The 23,529-nt window shown below is 39.8% G+C and overlaps 1 protein-coding gene across 1 annotated transcript in view; it reads right to left on the bottom strand.

The window, feature by feature from the left end:
• LOC137185913 (sodium channel subunit beta-4-like) overlaps window positions 1-23,529 on the bottom strand; it is a 31,586-nt gene that overhangs the window by 6,685 nt on the left and 1,372 nt on the right. The window contains exons 2-4 of the mRNA XM_067594434.1: window positions 1,220-1,383; window positions 830-1,049; window positions 526-655 (exon numbers count right to left, since the gene is read on the bottom strand). Of these exons, the coding sequence (XP_067450535.1) occupies window positions 526-655; window positions 830-1,049; window positions 1,220-1,383 (514 nt within the window). The remainder of the gene's footprint in view (window positions 1-525; window positions 656-829; window positions 1,050-1,219; window positions 1,384-23,529) is intronic.

Genomic DNA, 23,529 nt, shown 5'->3' with positions numbered 1-23,529 from the left:
ATGAGAGTGATAAAGGCTGTATAAACTGCAAGGCTTTCACATTACCCACAGTGCCCCAAATAATAACCTTGTGTTAGACATAAATTCAAAATAATAATTATTTTACTGAAACACATGTCAAAGAAGTTCATTGATGTGAACATAATGTGATAGATGACAAGGCCTGAGCCAGCTACTGGGTTTGAACTGAGGACCTTTACTTAAACACTGTGCCACGGTGCAGCCCTTCAGTGAGGTTAATTGTCATATTATTGCAGCCCATATTGTCCACTGTCAATATGACAGTATTGCCATCTGCTCTATTTGTTTTTTGTGATCATTTAACAGAAGTGCAGAGAAGAACATTAAATAATCCCAATTTTTCAAAAAGTTATTAACTAATACACTAGTGGGTCACCACACAAGGGAGTCAGAGTCACAAATGGTGCAAGTAATTTATTCTGTACCAAGCATATTACTGTATATAATCAATATAGCAATGTTTTTAGTTTACTCTGTTATCACCATCTTCAGGGATCTACTCACTTTTTCTCATCATCTTTCAGCAGGAAGTGAACCACCAAGGCCTTTATCACCATGACAATGATAACTAAGCCAATGACTCCGCCCAGCACTGAGACAATGATGACTGTCAAAGTATTGTCAACCTCTTTCACTGAAAAGAGGGAGAGAGGGAAATACATCGGTAGGGAGAAAGAAAAGCACAGAGAGATGCAGAGAAAGCTTCTTTGTCTGTCTCAGGGTATAAGCACTGTCAAAGGGTTAGATTAGATAAAGTTAGGTATTGTTGGGTACCAGGTGTATACAAATGTGTGCATGTGTCACATACTTTGGTCCACCACTATAAGAGTGAAGATAGCACTGTGGTTGCGGCTCTTCTCTTTTGGGTTTCTGGCGAAACAGATATATTCTCCCTCATCTTCAAAGGTGATGTTCCACAGCAGGATGGAGATGTTGTTGCTCTTTGAGGAGCCAACAAACTCCACACGGTCATGGTACACACTGACCTTGGGCTCCACGCCCTCGACAGGAATCACCGCCTCGCATAGCTATATACATGCATGTACACAGAAATAGTTATCAGGTATATCTGCATATGCAAATAAATCTATAACATGAAAATATTGGACATTTGTGTGTTTGTGCATTTGTGCAGTATATGCATGTTGCTTCTGCTTGCGTGTGTGTGTGTGTGCGGGCATGTGTGCGTACGTTGTACCTTGATCATGCTTCCATTGTCATTATAGTGCCAGTTGAAGTAGAGGTTTTTAATGCCAATACAGGAGGAGTAGGTGCAGGGCAGCAGGACTGTGGAGCCATTCATTGCTTCAATTGAGGAAACTTTCCCTGTCGACACCTCCAGTCCACCAACACTCCATACACCTGGACAGAGGAAGAGAGAGAAAGAGGGGTTGGGAAAAAGACAAACAGGACACAATAACACTGAAAACTTTGCTTTTGATAAACTTTAAAAACACACCACCATAAACAGAAAACTAAAGTAAAAATGTAGTACAGAGCATACACAGGCCAAACGCAACATACTCTAGATAGAAGTCAACAGGTATTATCAAAGTGCAAGATACATTGCCAGAAAATCATTAAGTAAACATGAAAAGGTATAAAGGAAGTGTTTGTATATTGGCACTCTGGGATATTGTCCAGCTAGGATTGCTGTAAAGGAGATGGTGAGTCATGGCAGTTACTTTATGCACAGCTTATGAAAGAACAGCTTTTTTTCCTTCGCTACTCCACTTTTTTTCTAAAGGTGATATCAACTCAAAAAGATATTATGTAATATTTTTTTCAACATACCACATTAATCTCTATTGACACAATTTATTTATTTCTGTTGCTGAATGGACAGTGTTGGCTGTTTCTTGAGTCAAAACTCAAACTCAATGTATGGCTGATGGTGTAGCCATCTATGCCAGATAGGTTTGTATCTGTTGTGATGGACAGAAACCTTCAGAGATACTGAAGCCTTGGTGACTGATAGAGTTGTCATTAGATGTTTAGTCAGTTGGAATCATCCCAAGATTGTGTTACAGGTGGAGAGTGTGACCTTAAATACTGCATTACAGTCAGGTTTCATTCAGACTGCAGGTAAAAGTCTTTTTTTGATTTGTCATATGATGTCCCAGATGAAGGCTTGTGGCTGGATGAAGCTAAAGCGTGTTGATCTCACAATTTATAGCTACTACAAGTGTGGCTGAAGTTTAAACTTTAGGATTTGGGAAAGTCTTTCTAGTCATAATTCATAATGCTAGTTCTGTGCAAAATATAACGACATGATTTATTCTGTTTCCATGAAGTCCTTCCTCTCATTCAGAGCCTAACAGCAGTTCTATCAGACCAGTTGACTTCCCCCACCCACACATGACTTATGTACAGTCCCATTGTAATAGCACACTGCCAGTGATTGTCGAGGGGGATACTGCTGAGGGGATATGGAAAAAATATGTTCCAAAAATGTAAAAAAAAAAAAAAAAAAAAGGCAGCACATCTCAAATTTCCTAGTCAAGGAGGACATTTCATGTGTTTATTTGGCTCACATCACATTAAAAAACACTTACGCGTTTTGGCACAGAGCCTTCTTCAGAGCGTTTTTTAAGAGAAAATATGTGGTTGAGGACAGATGTCACAGAGACTATAACCTCAGGACCTCCATGAAAAATTGTCTTTCAGTGGAATAATGAATTTTTAGAATCTGTTCAACTTTTCTACTTTAGCCCAGTCTGAAAATGTTTCAGTTTAGACAAATGTAAATGACTAGAGATGCATAAATAATCTTAAAATTTTAAAAGGTATTCCATTAAAACCAGTTAAGTGGAACAAACAAAATCTAAACAAATCTTTACATTGCAAAAAATGTTTTCAATATCTAAAAACTTGGAGAAATATGGATTTGTTGGATATATGTTGTGTAAAATTTTAATTTGTACTTCTTTAATCTTATTGGCAATGCAGAATTTGAATGGTAATAGCCATGCCCTCTGCCAATCAATAACCATAAAAATGTTGTTCCAGAAAGCTTTTCTCCTGGCAGTAATTTTCCTTCTTTCATAAAATGTATAACGTATATGTTTATTGTTGCATTTATTATTCATAATGTCAATACATTTATCATCAAAAGGGGTTCTATCCTTAGTGCGTCTTGATATTGAAGATGACTCTTCATTGGATGTGTGAGACCATAAGGAATAGCTTTGATTACGTAATTGAATTCTCTGCTTGTTACAGGAAAGTATTTAACAAGAAATAGTAAATGGACTGTACTTGTATAGCGCCTTTCTAGTCTTCTGGCCACTCAAAGCGATTTTACACTACGAGTCACATTCACCCATTCACACACATTCATACACTGAATGGATACAGGGGCTTCCATACAAGGTCCCAACTTGCCCATCAGAGGGAACTAACCATTCACACACATTGATACACTGATGGCACAGCCATTAGGAGCAATTTGAGGTTCAGCATCTTGCCCAAGGACACTTCGTCATGTGGACTAGAGGAGCCAGGAATCAAACCACCAATCTTCCAATTAGTGGACAACCTGCTCTACCTCCTGAGCCACAGCCGCAGGAATTGTTCATAACTAAGCAATAAATATCATCAGCAATAAGCATAATAAATCACTCACATAAATAATACCAAATCAATTTTGCTTCTAGATAGATTTGTAATGTCTCCATTATTCCAAATGATGGTTTTGTGTGGGGAAAAGTTATGTATGTAACATAATTTCCAAGCTAGGAGGGCCTATTGATAAAATTAACATCATTTTAAAGGCAATTTGGTAATGTTAAAATTACAAATAAGTAGATATTTCATAATAACATTTTTTGCCTTTTTAAGAAGAAAGTTAAGTTGTTGTCTGGCTAACATATCTTTAGTTACATAGATACCTAAGTATTTGACATTTTTTTTCACTGGAATGTTGCATATGCTTTCCCCATCTGTATCAGTTAGGCTTAAAATTTCACATTGTCCTATGTTAAGATGCAGCACGGATGCTCTCGAAGATTCATTAATCAGTTGTATGGTTGGTTCAATTTGGTGTTTATCTTTCAGAAACAAAACTGTATCATCTGCTAGTTGTGAAATTCGAATATCCAACTGAAACATATTTAGACCATTTATATTGGGACTGTTTAAGACCTTTAACAAAAGTAAGTCTGCAACAATTAGAAACAGAAAAGGAGAAATTGGAAAGCCTTGACACACTGATCTGTTAACAGGATATCTTTTGGAGGTATTGGGATAAATCATTAAATTACTATTGATGTCTTTGTATAACATTTTCACTACTGAAATAAAGTTTTCCCCAAACCCAAATATATCTAAAATCTTATAAAATGATGTTCCACCTTATCAAATTTTTTATAAAAGTGAAGAATTACAATGACCACCTGTGACTCCACATATTCTGAGTAGTCAAGTAAATCTAAAACCAATCTTATATTGTGACTTATATGTCTATTTGCCATGAAGCCTGTTTGGGTTTCATTTATAATCTCTTCAAGATTTCTTTTTAAACGTCTAGCACATACAAGTGCAAATAATTTATAATCCACATTTAGGAGTGTGATCAGTCTCCAGTTTATTGATAGAGAGTCTTTGTTTGATTTCGGTATCAAACTGATGAAACCCTGTTTCATTGTTGTCGTCATCTCCTTCTTGTCAAGGAGACCCCTAGATTAAAGCCACAGGCTAGTCAGACGACAAACAGAGGAACTATTTGAAAGTTGTATGCTGCTGGAGAGTGTTTATGTTCATTACTTTGGCGGATGCAGAGTTTTTCCAATGGGTAACAGACATGTTGCAACCTGCAGAGGGTAAATACCTCTCTGTATGTATTTTTTGTATAGCTTCATCACGATGTGTGTAAAATACAGATGCTAATCGCAATTAGCGCATTAGCGTGCTAGTTATATTAGCACATATTTCACTTTAGTAGCAGCTAATGTTACTATGTGTTGCTAGTATGTTTTAATGTTGTCAACTATTTTAAAGCACAAGATGAACTCGGCATGAGAAATAAAGGAGCTTTTGGATGAGTTAAGTGACTGAGAAAAACTGTCACGTACATTAGTTAGACTGAGGACCAGGAAACACTCCTTTGACTCTATGGAAGAGTAGATGTCTCCTGCTCAGCTAACACTTTGTCTGGACTGTTGTCGCCCCCTAGCCTGTAACCTCACTCAGTGCTCCCCTTGTCATGCATCGCCCAGATCTTTATCCTTCGCCCATGTTTCAACTCAGGGATTTGTGAGTAACAACTAGCCACTGCACGTGCATTTTTATTTGATAGCTTGCATTAGCAAGTGAAGCAGCCATTTGTTTTAGGTCACTAGGCTCCCAAGCAACAACTCAGGCCTGCAACATTTTGTTTTTGGTTTAAAGGCAGCTATTTTATTTTAGTTCCAGAGTGAGTGTGTGCATGTGAGTGTGGGCGCTTTAGTTAGGAGCTTTGCAATTGGTAAAAGATAGAAAAAGGTCAAAACTTTTGAGAAAGGTTCAAAGTCAAAAGAGAAACACATTTAAGTTTTGCTGAATATTGTTATACTTGTTTTTTTTTTTTTTTAATTGGGTTAAACAAACCAACAGTTTGCAAGGCTGGGATAGAGATGCACGGCTGGTTGTGTAACACCCCCCCTTTGCAGGCAAAATAAAATATGCTGGAGCAGGAAGGCAGACAGAGGAGAAGAATGAGAGGAGAGTTGAGAGCTGTTCAAGGCAGGTTGGAAAAACAGCCTTCTCCACGATGGGGACGGAGGGGATTGGTTATTATCCTGACATGACTGATGGTGACGACTCGGTGTGATGCACCAAAAACACTCAGCAGTGTAGTAAACATCATGAGACAACCTAGGTACTGGATATGCCTGTAACTATAAATTTATCAGTCATATCAATATCACTTATAAATATCAGGCAGCAGCTCACTAATGTTTTTCACCTTGCTGGTTTACACTGCCTGCGGAGATCTCGTGATTCCTGTTCCCACTGGAGCAGAGGGAAACCCTGAAAACTCTCTGCATGTAAACGGAAATATTAGCGGAATATTCCTTTTCATTAGCAATGTAAACAGCTTAGTAGGAATATTGTCTTTTTCAGAATAAGGGCAAAAACTGGAATATTTTGTGCATGTTAACATAGTCAATGAGACAGAAACACTGTCAAACCCAAACAAAAACATAAATCTCATTTATTGCAAAATATAATTGGTGTCCTGTGATATTGTTGTACAAAGCAGAAAACACATGGTAACTCTTTCATTTCCAAAACAGACAGCTTATCTTGTATTAGTTTGGGTCCTACTGGGTGGGTTATGTTGGTTTTTCAATGACAGCTGGTGTAATTCTCAGATTATTGCTCTAGTGTCTCTCATGCACTTGAGGCCTATTTATAAATGCTCTTCACTACACTGCTCAGGATCACATTGCACTTGGACATGGTGCAAACAGTATTAGAGTGCATGTATTCCTGTGTTTGTGAAGGACTTACATCTATATAAGAATTTGGCACCACCTGCTTTGCAGTTCTATGATGACACCTGTGATAGAAAAAATGCTCATTTGTGAAGGAGAGATGTTCAATGTTCAATTTATGGAAATGTTCAACTTATGTGCTAAGTCTTTTCATCTACAGGGCCTCACTTTGTCCTCCACGGTCGCATACAAGAGATTTTTTAGCTTCACGGCGCCAGGCTGGGAGATAAGGTGGTAAACTTGGATGGGCAACAACAGCTGCCCACATTATTTTTCAATTAGAATTCATTCTGACACCAAGTGTCCTTGTTTCTCTGCTCCTTGGTGGCGTGACCTGAGCAACTCTATAGGAAGTGATTGTTTTCCTGTTTGTGCTTAGTTTTTGGTATGACTGCATCCATGTGTACACTGTGCTAAAGGCTTCTCTGAGCTCAGATATTTGTTTTCAATAAACTTTATATATGCAAGTAGGAATCATCTGGAGCTTGTGGATTCTCTTCAACAATTATTTAACAAGTACAAGATTTTCCCTATCAGATTTGGCGTTGTCGGCAGGATACCAAAAGAGATGGGTACTGGGCAAGTAAAATAATTGTTTTCCTTTTCTTTGTCTTACCCTGTGTGCCTCTTAATTTACAGGAACTACCTCTCGCGATTCTACCACACTTAATACTGTTTATTGCTCTCACCCTTCTCTTCTGTTCTGCAAGTATAAACCTTTTTCTTTCTATCTCTTGGCTTATGATCCTCATTCCTCGCTGCTGTCCTGTAAATAATAAGATGGGTTGCTAAAATGGGGTCTAATAAAACTAAAGCACAAGTTCTTGAAATAACACGTCCACAAATTCCTAAACACCTGCAAGCTAAAATAGATCGAATCTGTAGGGAAAGAGAAAAGGTAAACAAAGATGCACATTTCATTCCGCCAGACTCACCCGCAGACATAGTGGCACAGCAAGCAGGCGAATATTGCGTGCTGCCTTTTACACATGAGCTAAATGCATGGACTGATGGAGAATGACCAATTGCCAGGTCATTCAGCTCCAAACCAAAAAATAATGACTGACATAATGAAATCACAAAAAGGGGCTGCTGATTGGGATTACTGGTATATGTGCAAAAAGTAACCAAAGACTCCCAAAAGCAAACATGTGTCCTTCCCTGGGTCCCTAGAGAACTCACAAGAGAATAAATCGACCAAACCGAAGAGAGATGAGACTTCAATCTCACTAATTGACGAAATTTGTGAACAAGTGAGCGTTAAAACTCAACCAACCAAATCAAGCTTAAACAACAGGTAAGAACCAAAATAGTTAAACCTATCAACACTGTAGGCAAGAAAACAGATGATAAAGCCTCACAAAAAGCACTAAAACAACAAATACAGCAAACAGAACGGGAAGGAGAGGGAGAGCAGGAAGAAGAGGAAGATGGAGAAGGAGAGGAGGACGAGGAAGAAGTGGGAGAATAAGATGAAAATGTAACATCTACTACAAAATCAGCTGCCAGCAGACTAAAAAAGCAGAGAAACAACTGTTAATGAAACAACAGGCAGGAAAACAGCTGTTAATAAGGAAAGGTTCAGTAGAATGACTGGCAAGAGATCAGCTAAAATCAAAACAGTTAACACTTTCCCCAAAATAATGATAGGAAATCATGCAATCCTAAAACCTTGGACTCCAGGCAAATTAACTGAAATAGTTGAACTTACTCCAGTTCCTTGGCTCAAACCAAAAGCCTTTTACGAGTGGCTGCATATGTGGTGCACAACATATAATGCGCTCCCTGATGCGCATTATGCTGGGATACTGTTGCAGTTACCGTACAAAAGTGAATGGGTGAATGTAAAAGATAACTTCAATATGCCTATAGCCACCACTGAAGGTGACTGGCTGCTACCAAACTCATGAAAATCATGGTTGGCTGTGTGTAAAGACAGCATAGAGAAAAGTGCTAGAAAGACGGCTGATTTCAGTGTTGTGACTGCTTGTCATCAACAGCCAAAAGGGACTGTGACAGAGTTTGTTAACAGGTTACACACAGTGTGGGAGGCGAAAGCATGCATTGAAATGAAGCAGTGTAACCCCCTGACAGTACAAACTTTGTTAAACGGACTTTCGCCCAATGTTGCAACCTTGATTAAGTTTAGGGATCCAGATTGGCAGAAAAAGTCATTTACAGACATGAGACATACACTGGCAAACTTAGATAAAAATGGCGTATTCCAAAACACTAAAACTTCAACTGTCCACAACATGGCCCAGCTCTCTGCAGAGGGCGGGGCTTGCAGAGACAGGTGTAAGGATAAATGTAATAAATGTGGGAGGACAGGTGTCCCAGCTTTTCTGGGACAGCCCACTTCCTTGTAGGCCTCCTCTTATGTTTTTTTCAGCCCTGAAGGTTGTGCTGCTGCTGTGAAATTGTCCAATGACCAACAGGGGCTGTTTCACAATTCCGCCCTTGTTCCTCACATTCCATTGGCTCTCTCTCCCTCTTTCCAACATGCTGATTTGGCGCTCATGGTGCAGAGACTAGCTGATAAGGCTCAGGCATACACACAGGAAAATACACACACACTCTCAGCAGCTCTTGGTTGTTTACATTCTCTTTCACACGCAAAGTGGGTGCTGTCTCTGCCTGACTCACAGCCGTTGCCATTTTCACTTAAATGCCTTTCACCTGATCCAACATTGCAGTTGCAGCCGCCCCTAGAGTTAGCTGATGTACCTGCAACTTTATGGGCTCTCCATAAAAATCATGTCAGCTTTGTAACTTCAGCTCCTCCTCACAGAGTCACTGTAAAACCAAACGTAATTTTGCCATGAATAAAGCAATACCATTTACCTCAGGAAGCAATTAAAGGAATTCAGCCTGTGATGAACTCACTTCTAGAACAAGGGGTATTCATACCTACTTCTAGTCCTTGTAATACACCAATACTCCCAATTCCAAAAGCAGGCAGACCTGGAGAATGGTGCTTCGTACAAGACCTTAAAGCAATTAACTCTATTGTAGTTGCTGTCATGCCCATTGTAAATCCTATTTTGGCCTCATTACCCTCAAATTCTAAATATTACACAGTTATGGATTTGTGTTCGGCCTTTTTCTCCATCCCACTGCACCCTGAAAGCAAAAACCTTTTTGCTTTCACCTTTGAGGGTCAGCAATACACATTCACTAGAGCTCCTCAGGGATTTTCTCCTTCTATTTACGCTGCTGCAGTAAAGAGAGACCTTGATGACCTTGTATTTCCTGGTGGTAGTATGTTGCTCCAGTATGCTGATGACCTCCTGTTGGCCTTCCCCTCAGAGGAGGGCTGTAAAACTGACTCTATTATCCTTTTAAGCTGTCTAGCTGAAAAAGGACACAGAGCATCACTTGCTAAGTTACAGTTTTGCCAAGGGAGGGTCTCCTATTTGGGCTACCTGTTGGAAAATGGCTGCCACCTCCTCTCACCAGAAAGGCTCAAGCTGCTAACTGCAATTCATCCTCCTCACACTAAAGCAGAAATGTGCTCCTTCTTGGGTATGACCAACTATTGCAGACACTGGATTCATGGTTATACTGCTATGGACTCTGTGCTTCGTGCTGCTACTCCGGACTCAGCTGCTGACCCAATTCAGTGGACTGAAAGCATGACATCTGCATACAGAGACTTGAAGAATGCTCTCACATCAGCACCAGCTTTGGGACTGCCTGATTACAATCTGCCTTTTCATCTGTATGTACATGAGTCCAACGGCTTCACCTCAGGCATCTCGGTTCAGAAACATGGTTCTTATTATCGCCCAGTAGTTTTCTATTCTTCTAAGCTGCCTCCTGTACAAGCGGCAGCCTCTGGGGCTGAAAAATGTATTGGAAGCTTATGCTCTGCCCACAGGAACCTCAGCTCAGCAGGCAGAGTTATATGCATTGACATGTGCTTGTATTTTGGCTGAGGGCCAAACAGCTACTATCTACACCAATTTGCGTTATGCTTTCGGCATCACACATGATTTCAGAGCTTTATGGAAACTTAGTGGTTTCCTGAAATCTTCTGGTAAACCAATCCACCATGCTGATCTCATTACTTATCTGTTGAAAGCTATTCTGTTTCCCCATAGTCTAGCTGTTGTGAAATGTGCTGCACACACAGGTGGTACTGACTCTGTTTCTAAAGGTAACGCATTAGCAGACCATGTTGCTTACTTCATCCTCTATGGTGCTTCAGTGCCCATCCTTGAAACCTCCTGTTCTTTTGCCACTCACCTCACTAGATGATGTAGCAGGTGCCCAATCCTGCGCTGATGGTTGTGAGAAAATGATGTGGGAAAGCGAGGGTTGTAGACAAATGGAGTCTGGCTTGTGGCTCCACCCTGATGGTAGGCCAGTTTGCCTTAAGTCTCTCCTCCATGTGTTGGCCCAGGTTGCTCATGGCCAAATGCATGTCGGGAAAGGGGGGGTGAATCATGTGATGCAAACTCAATGGTTTGCCCCAGGTATAACTGCTGTAACACAATCATTGGTAGGTAGACGCACAGTATGCCTACAAAACAACAAAGGTAAAGAAGCATTAAGACATGATCATCTACCGCCACCATCAGGACCTTTTGTAAATATGCAAATAGACTTTGTACATATGCCTCCAAGCCAGGGATACAAGTATCTATCAGTTCTCAAAGTGGGTTCAGTTCCCCACAAGAAAAGAGGACACACCAACAGTGGTAAAATGCCTAATGAGAGAAATAATTCCCAGATTTGGGCTTCCGCAGGGAATTAACAGTGATAGGGGGACCCCTTTCACATCTTAAAATTACCCAGCAGCTGAACAAACTGTTAGGGATAGATTGGAAGTTGCATGTCCCTTATCACCCTCAAAGCTCAGAACAGGTGGAAAGAATGAATGGAATAATTAAGGGAAAGCTGACCAAAACCATGCAGACAGGTCTAAAATGGTCAGAGGCTTTGCCTTTGGTGCTGTATTCCATCAGAAGTACACCTAACAAAACAACAGGGATAAGTCCACATTAAGTGTTGATGGGAAGACCTATGTCCACAGGTGCAAGCCGCTGCTGACATCACACAGAGCGACCCTGAAATGGACAGAGGAATCTATGATTGATTATGTGCTAACCCTAACCAACATTTTGAGAAAGTTTCATATGCAGGTTGCTGACAGGCTTCCGGAGTCAGGGAAAGAGGCTATCCATTCTTCTAAACCAGGAGACTTCGCGTTTGTGAAATCACTAGAAAAAGTGTCTCTGTCTTCTAGGTGGAAATGTCCATACCAGGTGCTCCTAACTACAAGGACCGCCCTAAAGATGGAAAGGAAGCCAGAATGGATCCATGCCTCAAGGTGTCGGAGAGACTCTTCTACACAGCCGTGCTCCTCCTTGACACAGGCGGATGGGTACTCCTCATCAAGGACGATGGCATGAGTGAGCTATCTGAGTACCAAGCCTTAGTTGGCCATGAGGAGTTCGAGATTGACGAAGAGGGAAGATCGTCAGAGCGCACATGCTCACATACTCGCAACACAACCAATTCTTTATTCCTTCACACACATCTGCCAACCAGGGTACTCGGGCTCTAGCACCAATAAAGGACAGAATGAACTTGGCAGAAGAAAACTACACTCGTCGGCTAACAAGAGAAGACCGCTCCAAGCGTAAGAAACGCAGCTACTATGACACTGCAAACATAGCAATGCAAATGATGATAGACTATGCTGGTAACAGAAACCTAACCGACTGTTGGATTTGTCAACAATTGCCAACTTCAACTCATTCACCAATGTTAGTTCCTATTCTATTACAAGAGCTGACTGGAACATGTTTGACTGGTATGATTTGAGTGAAGAGTTCAATGAAACTAACCAAGGTTGTTATTTTCCAGGTCATCGCACTCACTCTCTTTCAGAAACACAGAAAGAATCAGTTGATTTTGTGGTGTCTCAAGTTAATCAGTATTATCTCAGCATTACATAAGGTACTCAGTTTCCACCCACTTTACAGAGGTTATTTCTAACATACAATTAGGCTGGTTCTTGCAGACTAATTGCTTCTCCAGATCAGACTCAGACAGATGCGAAGCTACTATAACGTCGCCTCTGTTAAGAGTAAATGCCTTAGCTACAGTGGTTCCTTGGGGAAATGTCATATCGCTGGATTTTATAAATGTGACTTTGCTCGACTGTTTGTTCTCCGCAGGTACAAATGAGAAGACTAGAGACTGTTTTATGCCATTTCCTCTGTTGAATGTTTATGAGCTAACTTCAGCTCCGTATTGTTTCTATGTTGCCTACCCAACGCCTATGAGATTTCTATCTTTGCATGCACAAGATCTGGGCGCAGTAATTGTTCTAGTGTTGCTAAGGTTAATGTTACCCACACCAACTCCAATCCCTGAGTTTGCTTACATGGTATGTGGAACTAAAGCATATGGATGTGTACCTGTTGGCCCAGTGCAGGGTCTATGTTATCTAGCGTACTTAGTACAACTCCAGGATTCCAGGGTGTCGCAGATGTCTTGTTACCCTCATGGCAATGGCCAATAGATGTTGGAAACTAAAAAGATAGCTCTGCAGAACCGTATGGCTTCAGATTTTAATCTTACCCTCACAAGGGGGGTCTGCACTGTGGTAGGGACAGAGTGCTCACTTACATATCAGATGCATCCACAGCCATAGCCGACCTAGTGCATGACACAGCACAGGGCATAGCAGAATTACACAGAGTCCATGGATTTGATCTGATTGGTAGTATTTTAGAAGCACTTGGGCCTTGGGGGTCAGCCATTATACACTGCATTGTGTTGTTTGTCATAGGAGTTATGATTCTGTTCATCATCTGCACATGTGTGTCTGCTATAGTCAAGAAATGTATCACAAAGCCAGTTAACTTTATGGCTAGATACAATGTGAGTTCAGGCACTGTAGATGTTGCTATCCTAAGCATTCTATCCAATTATGACAGCCTATTTCTCTGATGATTCTGATTCTGAAAGTGTTCAGTTGTGACTTCACAACTGTGCAGAGTAGAGAGTAAACTAACATGTGACTAACATATCTGATCGGTCAATCTAAAATTGTGTGATTGTTTTTGTACACTCAAGTCTATATATCAAGTTCATATAATCAGTTTTCATTTCATTGATCATAACATTTACCCATTAAAGATTGATTCAGTGTATTCTTTTGACTGTTTAAAAGTAACAACAGATTGAATTCTTGGAATGTAAGACAATACTCATACCAAAGCATGTGAATTTTGAACAGTTCTTAGTTGTAGCATCTACTTGAGAACTGAAAATGTGTGTTTTTGCTTAAGTATCCTCAAGTTAAAATGTGTTTTACATTACTGGTAGTAATCACTGTATCTTAACCATCTATATCTGGCTGCAAGTTAGAATACTACTCTGTTGCAGATATCTTATTAGACATTAAGCTTGATTTTCATATTAGAACTGTGTTTTCATTTTAAAATGTTTCATCTTAAATGTGTTTTCATTTTAAAATGTTTCATCTTATGTCTTTAATCAGAAAAGTTTTGTATTTCAGTTGATTTTATTTCCTTTCACTCATATGTAGTTAGTTAGTCAGTATTAGGGATGTGCAGACAATACTCATACCAAAGCATGTGAATTTTGAACAGTTCTTAGTTGTAGCATCTACTTGAGAACTGAAAATTTGTGTTTTTGCTTAAGCATCCTCAAGTTAAAATGTGTTTTACATTACTGGTAGTAATCACTGTATCTTAACCATCTATATCTGGCTGCAAGTTAGAATACTACTCTGTTGCAGATATCTTATTAGACATTAAGCTTGATTTTCATATTAGAACTGTGTTTTCATTTTAAAATGTTTCATCTTATGTCTTTAATCAGAAAGGTTTTGTATTTCAGTTGATTTTATTTCCTTTCACTCATATGTAGTTAGTTAGTCAGTATTAGGGATGTGCAGATGGTCCAGTATTTGTATTTGTATTTGTATCTGTATTTGTTTAGGCAGCAAAATTATTTGTATTTGTATTTGAATTCAAATAAAGGTGGAAAGAGGCTTAAAAACCTGTTTTTGTTTTTGTTTTTGTTTTTATTACGCTTTTGATTATAGAATATTAAAGTGTTACAATAAGTGCTCATTAATAAACTACCTTACAAAGGAAGTCCCCACACCGGGTCTCGAACTGGAGTCCCCCTGATCATAACCAACTGTGCAGACTACTGAGCTAAAACTTTACTCATCACCTCATTGCAGACAGATCTCTACCTATTTATATACCCATAACACAGAGACAGCACAGTGTGTAACATGCATTTTTCATTTATTGCCTTTTTATTACAACCTTTCTTTGTGGAAAGGAGACAGAGAACAACGGGTTATGGAGAGTCCCTTGGGAGCACTTTGCATGTGTCAGTAGCTCAGCTTTATCTCTGGGGAACACCCCCAACTACGGGAGTGATGTCCAAATAAGGAAATGTGCATTATGTAGCACGTGGATGTGACTCCCCTCGTTGAAACCTGCTGATAGACGTAACAGCAGAGCAGAGGAGAAAGACTGAGATAGTGATGTAACTGACCTGTGTGCTGATATTTGACATGATTTTTTTTTCTTCTCGAAAACAAATAATTTTTAAAATATTTGTATGAAACAAATATTTGTAAAAAACCTACTCTTTGTGCTTTGCCAAATAACATATTTGTATTCGGGCACACCCCTAGTCAGTATAATGTTCAATGATTTACTTTACTGTCTGACATGATTAAGTTTAACCAGTGTACCACCCTCTTTAAATTTGCTTTGATCAAATTGATGTAAGTTTTGTGGTAAAGGCAGGACAAAATGGATTTCCTCATTTGCCTCAGGAGGTTTTGCCTTTTTGTTCTGTCTAGGATAGTCAGTCCCCTCAGGTCTTTTACCTACCTATCGTTAATCAATTGGGCGATGTTTGGCCTGGTGTGTGAGTAAGTGACCTGTGATTTCTTCGGTGTCCGTGTTTCTCCCCTACCTATAAGAAGTGATCGTTTTCCTGTTTGTGCTAAGTTTTTAGTATGACTGTATCCGTGTGTACACTGTGCCAAAGGCTTCTCTGAGCTCAGATATTTGTTTTCAATAAACTTTATATATTCAAGTAAGCATCAACTGGAGCCTGTGGAGTCTCTTCAACAATTATTCAACAAGTACAAGATTTTCCCTATCAATACCAGTATTAACAAAACATTAAAACTCCCTCTGGTCATATCAATTAAATCACTGTTTACTTTAGCAAGTTGGGTGTTCTTGACGCGCTGTAATCAGTTAGGGTTGCTAACTTTAGAAGTGAGATGAATCGCAATTTTTTGACACTGACGTTCTACAACTGGCACTTTGAAGTTACTGTGATTAAGTTGTTTATCACCAAGTGCAACTGCTATTTATATGGGGAATATATACATACATATATATATATATATATATATATATATATATATATTCCCAGTGTCAAGAGGATTGCAAGTTTGGACCTAAAATAATGTTAATCTCATTTTTAAATAACATATCTGGACAGTTTGGTTTAAAAACAAAAGATTTACACACGAACGCACACATACACACAAATTTGTAAATGCAAATGTGAATGCAGCCAACACTGACTTGGTCACCAAATTCATTGCTAATTCAGTACTTGACGATGTGATGATCAACAGGGAAATGATCAAAAGTGGTTAAAAGACCCCAGCCTCAAATAGATTAACATGATAGTAGCATTTATGTTATATACCTTAATGCTGGGTGTTCTTTATATATTTTTCTCACCAAAACAATTTTCTAGTAACTGTCAAGTTCACATGGCAATTGTTGTTACAACTAAATTTTATTGATAATAAAGTAAAGAAAACATTGTGGGATGTGGAAAAGTCAGTATAGTCAGTGGTGTAGGTGATACATGTGTGGTAGTGTGTCTGTTGCCAAACTAAACATAATGCAAATGCTCTGATGGGGAGGGTTCCTGAATAAACTGGGAAACAGCCTCCTTTAGAGCCTGGGAGCACCAGGCCCAGGTGCTCCCAGTTGTCACTGATGATCCCCTGCCCCACCCACCAGGTATCTGAAAAACAGGTAGACAAAAGACAGATTGAGAGGGAAGGGCAGGGGCCATCACATAATAAAGTGTTTAATGTTGCATTAAAAGTACTTTATGATAATATATACTAGGGAATTTGCACTTCCATCTTCTAAGACTCACCCCTTCCTCTTGTCATCTACCATATGATATTTTTACCTCAAGTCATCTTGACTTGTCTCTTCTGCTTTCAGTAGCAACTTTTAGGCCATCTGGGTTCTCCTTGTTCTTTTCTGTTTCTAGTTCTTCTGGGTGCTTTGTCTCTCACTCCCTTTTCTCCATCTGTCTGTCTTACTTGCTCTCAGAACATGTTCCTCAGGGACACTGACTAAATAAGGAGAGAAGAGATGTGGGGAGTTGGTCTGTTTATGTTTGTGGGTTTTTTGATGTGGGACAGTAATGGAGTCAATGACTTGCTTAAAGATTTTTTAAAAGTTTCCTAAATCCATCGACCGCCTTTTTAACTCTTAATTACATTAAGTACATAATGAGTAATCTTTTACCCTCTATCAATAATTGCTGGAACAAAGCCACTGAGCAAAGCTTGTAACCCAGTGCTTCAGTGATAATAATGATGTAAAGGAAAACAAATGAGAATACAGGAGAGAATCTCCCTTCAAAATGGCCTACACAGTGTCTTTATCTACACTGGAAGCATGATGATCTTTTACATATCTGAGAGGAGTGTCCCCCCTCATGCCCAGAAATAGATTTCGCACCTCCCTCATTTTACACCTCTGCTCTCTACTATCTTTTTTCTCTCCGCCCCCTTCCTCTGTCCTTACAGTTTGTCCTAACAGCACCCACCGATTCATATACTGTAGTAACATCCTATGCAAGTTATGTCTGCATGGTTGTACTTGTATGTTTGTAATTGTATGTGTGCGAACTCTTGTATGTCTGTACAGTCTACATGCATGTACTTGTGTGCATGTTTGTGTGTGTATGTGAGTAATAGGCTCGAATGCATGATATTTTTAGCTTCACTATCAAATATCTCTTTGTCCCAGTTGGGAAACATCAATATCTGAATCACTGAACCTAATGGGAGGAAGAGCAACTGACTGTGTGTGTCCTTGGCTGACTGTCAAGGTGAGGTGTTTCTTTAAGTAGGCCAGAGATTGAAGGGTTAATGTATTTCTGAGTGAACCCATAGAGAACTGACCGAGGACACTATTACCTCTCTGAGAAGAGAGAAAGAGGGAGAGAGAAGTTATGGGAAGGGTAGGAGAGAAGGGAGGGAGTGGACAGGGAGGAGGAGGGGAGAGGAGACAGACGAATGGTAACAGGAGTAATGGAGGGGGTACAGTGTGTAGGAAAAGATGGAGGGAGTCATGAGGGATGGATAGGGGGAAGTAAGGGAAGTGAGATGTCCTCTCCAAGGTGAATGAATGACAGCATGGCAGAGAATTACAACAGTTAAATAACTCAATCAACAGAGCTGCAGGTGTTGGAGGACAAGGTGGGGTCACATGTACACATACGTGTAAAGGTGGAGGAAACCGGGAGCACCCCCCCCCCCCCCCCCCCCATTCCCTACATCTCTCCCCCCCTGCTCCTGCAACACACTCAGATCTCCCTCCACCTATCACTCCTCCCCGTCCCTCAACCCCTCCCCCCTCCTGCTCCTGCACCTCCAGCCTTCGACACCCTATCCATCTCAGCCGACGACGTCAGGAGAGAGCTGTGTAGACTTTGCCCTGGCAAAGTTACTGATCCTGATGGCATCAGCCCCAAAGTCTTCAGGGGGAGTGCCGCTCAGCTGTGTGGAGTCCTCCAACAGATCTTCAACCTGAGTATTGAACTGCAGAGGGTCCCAGTTCTCTGGAAAACATCTTGCTTTGTCTTGGTCCCCAGGAAGGCCTAACCTCTATCCCTCAACAACTACAGGCCAGTGGCTCTGACCTCATATGTCATGAAGGCACTAGAAAGACTCATCCTCAACCCACAGTTGGGTCTGGGTAACCAACTACCTTACAGGCAGACCACAGTATGTCTGGCTGCAGAACTGCTCCTCGGAAACCTTAGTGAGCAGCAATGGAGCGCTGCAGGGGACTGTCTTATCTCTCTTCTTCTTTACCTTCGATAGGGGAGAATGGGGTAACATGAGCCACTTTTTACATTTGATGATTTTACTGCAAAATAAAAGCGCATTTATTTCAAATAATAGTTAATATGACTATATCTCAGGTTGTTGTGTACCCATGGAAATTAAAACAAGTTATCAAATTATTATGGTTTTAGAACAATGACCCATCAAAAAAAGTTAGTCCTATGGCACAATTTACCCCAAGGTAGGGCTAAAATGAGCATGGGGATGGGGTAAATTGAGTGTCCTAGAGGTAATAAGTGCTACCATTAAATACTGATATAAAAATGACACAAAATCAAATAATTTTGAGATAATTTTGAACTTTATTAATGCCATCAATTTAACAAAGGCAAAAACTCATACTTTTAAGTAAAATTATATGTTTGTGTCCTATTGTTCAACATGTTACCTGAATATTTTCAGTAAAGTGTGTAATTGTGCTTTTGTGTATACCGACAGGTGAAAATTAAAGGAAAAACTGGTACAGGTCTGAATGCTTGACCCCTACAGTGAGGGGATCTGGTGGCTCTGTTATGCTTTGGGGGGCATTTTGCTGGCATGGTTTGGGTCCACTTGTCCCCTTAGAGGGAAGAGTCACTGCAAATCAATACAAAGTTGTTCTGAGTGATTACCTTTATCCTATGATGAAATATTTCTATCCTGATGGGAGTGGTCTCTTCCAGGATGACAATGCCCCCATCCATAGGGCATGAGGGGTCACTGAATGGTTTGATGAGTATGAAAATGATGTGAATTATATGCTATATAATATATATATTAAGGCCTTCACAGTCACCAGATCTCAAACCAATTGAAACCTATGGGAGATTTTGGATTGAGGTGTTAGACATCGCTCTCCACCACCATCATCAAAACGAGGGAATATCTTTTTGCAGAACAGTGTTTATCCCTCCAGTAGACCTCGAGAGACTTGTAGAATCAATGCTAAGGTGTATTGAAGCTGTTCTGGTGGCACGTGGCCAACACCTCACTAAGGCACTTTATGATGGCTTTTCCTTTAATTTGTCACCCGTCTGTATGAACAGTATGTTTGTGTTAAACTTAACATTAGTCAACAATTAGATATTTATTCATCAACATTGTAACACTTGTAACAGTGATCAAACGTTAACATGAACAGTGTCTCTAGTCTCTAGAATATCAGAAAATAATATTTGCCCTAACATCACAGCACATTTTACCCTACAACCTCCATTTTGACAAACTATTTCACACAGTGGCTCAGATCCACAATTGCTACATTTATGACCTTATTTTGTAGCTTACACTGACTTAAATTAACATGTAATAATGTCCAAAACTTATCTATTTTGATTAAGATACAAGACTGATAACTTTAGTAACATGATGAATTCACTTGTCATGACAAAAATCTTTTTTTTTGCTCTGGTTTGCTTACCACTCTCTCCATCTGCTTTAGTCCAAGATGGATTGAGTAATGTGAGCTATACTTTCTTAATTTGTGGTCACATGATTACTTTCGTTTATGGTTACCTAGATAAAGGGGATGGCTCATTTTACCCACTGGCTCTACTTACCCCGTTCTCCCCTACCTCTGACTTCAGGTACAGATCAAAGTCGTGTCATCTTCAGTAATTCTCGAATGACTCGGCTGTTGTGGGCTGTAGCAGTAGAAAACAGGAGGAGGAGTATCGGGGGGTGGTTGATAGCTTTGTGGAGTGGTGTGGGCTCAACCACAAAACTAAAGAGTTGGTCGTGGACTTCAGGAAGCAGACGACACACCCGACTCCTGTCACCATCAGGGAGAATGACGTTGAGGTGGTTGAGGGTTACAAGTACATGGGAGTATACACTGACAGTCAACTGGACTGATCTGGGAACACAGACACTGTGTTAAAAAAGGGCCAGAGTCAACTCTTCCTCTTGAGGAGGCTCAGGTCCTTCAACATCTGCAGGACCATGCTGTGCATGTTCTATCACTACGTGGTGACGAGTGTCATCTCCTATGCGGCAGTGTGCTGGGGCAGCAGGGTGAAGGCAGCTGATACCAACAGACTTAACAAGCTCATTAAAAAGGCTGGTTCTGTCTGGGAGTCGAACTAGAGACTCTGGTGGATGTGTCTGAGAGGATGATGCTGAAGAAACTTCTCAACATCATGGACAATCCCTCTCACCCCCTGCATGCCTGACGGACATCAGAGCACATGCAGCAGGAGACTCATTGCCCTTCAGTGCAGGACTGAACAGCACAGGAGATCCTTTCTGCTGGAGGCCATCACACTCTATAATTCCCCCTTTTGCAGGGAGATCACCCAGTAAAACCCCCCTTAATAAGGACAATAACATGTAACATTTCATCATGTAACACTCTACAGGCTTAAACTGAATATGTGCAATGAGTAATTTACTATCTACATTGAGTGTAATATCTGTAGAGAGTGCAGTATCTTCACTCCATCTGTTTTGCCTCTGCTATCAGTACTGTGGCCACCATTCTATCATTTTATCATTCAATATTAATATAAATTCATTCACTCACTTTTACTGACAACTACGTTGTTCTATTTTATCACATGCATGTCTATAGCTACACTGCATGTATAAATGTTTTATTCTATTCTCTAATTTATTTTATCTTTTTTTATTTTTTTTTTATTTTTATTTATTGTACATAATATTTAGATTTGACTAAGAAATGCCTTTCTCTGTTTCTGTTGCATTGAACATGTTGTTGGCACAAGAATTTCCTTCAGGATTAATAAATTCTTTCTTGTCTTCTGTAATATGATATAGTATAATTATCATATTTACATGCCAGCTAAATGTTTCTGATAATTGCTGTTACACCCTGGACTGCTCTGCATCTGTTTGTCTTGTTGCTAGTTGTACCACAACTCTTACATTGTCTGCTGTTTGTTGTTAAAAAAAAAAAAAGTTACATAATCCCTTATGTTAACATATAGCGACATAGGCAATAGAGGCTTGTGAAAGTGGAAAAAAATGATGGGGTTGAAGTGAGTGAGTTTTTCTCTGTGTGTGTGTGTGTGTGTACAGATCTTGGATCTTTTTTGGGATTACAGATCATTATTTTCAAAAACGGATCTTTGGTCCCTGAAGTAGTCTGTCATCTGACTCGTGTTTGTGGTCCTGTTATAATGTTGGCTTCTAACGTCCACAGTATCTCTATGTGAATAATGACTGACACTCTCAGGCTAAATAATATAGTTACAAGGATGTGGTCTTAGTCTGGACACTACATTGATATCTCTGATTGTTGTAGTGTTAATTATTACAAATAGGTGTTTATTGTTGAGTAGTTTATAAGGCAGGACTTTAAGAAATACTGAAATATCCTGAAATTTTCAGCCTATTTTCACATTTCATATCTGGCTTTAACTGCAGCTTTGTTCCACTCGTGTTTTCCCTGACTTCATTTTCTGTTGCCAAAGGGTCTGATGAGAAAGATTGCTGCAATGTTCTAGCAAACCATTCAAGAAATAAACTGTTGTGGGGTCTAGACAGGCATGAATTTTCAACAGATGTCTAATGTGCATTTTCAGATAAATAACCAGATGCCGTGTAAAATAGAATATGGAACATCACAGATGAAATATTGATATTAAGTATTGTAATGTTGGAGAATGGAGATGGGAAATGTTGCTACAAGTGGTTTGGGGCTGACAGCAGGGCTAAATTAAATATCTTAAATAGTGATGGGAATTCATAATGACATCATGACATACTGTACATAATAATTATGGGTCAAACTGAAAAACTGCAAAGAGGCAGCACCTAAACAAATGAGAACTTATGAATGGTTATGTGACTGACACCCGAAGGTTGCTGCCACAAAATGTTTGATGGTCTTCAGCATTAGTTTGGTCCAAGGTCTTTAGAAGGTCAAGACAATAATAAGGGAACAATGATAATTTCTTGACAACATTAAGTGAGGGACCACAGTGGCTACCACTGGGACCTGGATTGTTATTAAATCAACAGTTTCAGATGCAGGGCTGCAGAGATTAATAACTTTCATATTGGTGACGAAACCTTAATTTGTTTTTTTTCTTGTTTTGCTTGTGAGACATAAAATTTAATTTTACTACACAGGGCTACAACAATACTTTTGGATGGCAAATCTACTGATTCTGTTTTTGTCATTTTACCTTTGAAATGCCTTCACTTACCACAGCTGCATCAAATGCATAAGAATTTACCAGACCTCCTAACAATTCAGAACAAAATAAAAGAAGGTGACCTACTAATTGCAACAGCAACTGCCTCAAAAGTGAAACAACACAACTACTGGCACCCATATAACGAATGCCAAAGTGGTGTTTAAAACACAACTCAAATTCCTGTGTGGTAACATTTGGGCCATGTCTAATGAAGCAGGATTACAGACTAATCAGATAAATTTGCTGAGTAAAACTCATAACTTCCTGAATTCTGCAATATGAACTGATGCAAATATAGCTGTTATGTGTTTCCCTCAGCAGAGTAATCCAGATAACACTGCTTTATGAAATTAACCCTTGGTGTGAGTTGGAGTACCAAAGACGACTCGCCAGTGTTGTTTCAGTGCTCTCAGTTGAAATCCAAATGGTTCACTTGTGAACTATGTGTGAGTTTTTAAACATCCAACTGAGAGCTGGGAGGAAATTTTGGGATGTGGGGGCACTATTGGGTGCTACAACAAAATCAGGGAGTGTATGAGCAGAAACACAGATCATCACTGCACCACTATGTCACTGCCAGTAATACTATGACCACACATAAACACACATGAACGTGAACTATACTTATAACAAATATGCTTTTACGTATGAAATTTGAACCAAGGGTTTTTCATAATTGTCTTTTTCTATCTATTGTATT

Source organism: Thunnus thynnus, chromosome 7 (assembly GCF_963924715.1).
Source record: "Thunnus thynnus chromosome 7, fThuThy2.1, whole genome shotgun sequence".
In the NCBI taxonomy this organism is placed as follows: domain Eukaryota; kingdom Metazoa; phylum Chordata; class Actinopteri; order Scombriformes; family Scombridae; genus Thunnus; species Thunnus thynnus.
The sequence above is the reverse complement of the archived record's forward strand: the minus strand, read 5'-3'. Positions and strand labels throughout refer to the sequence as shown.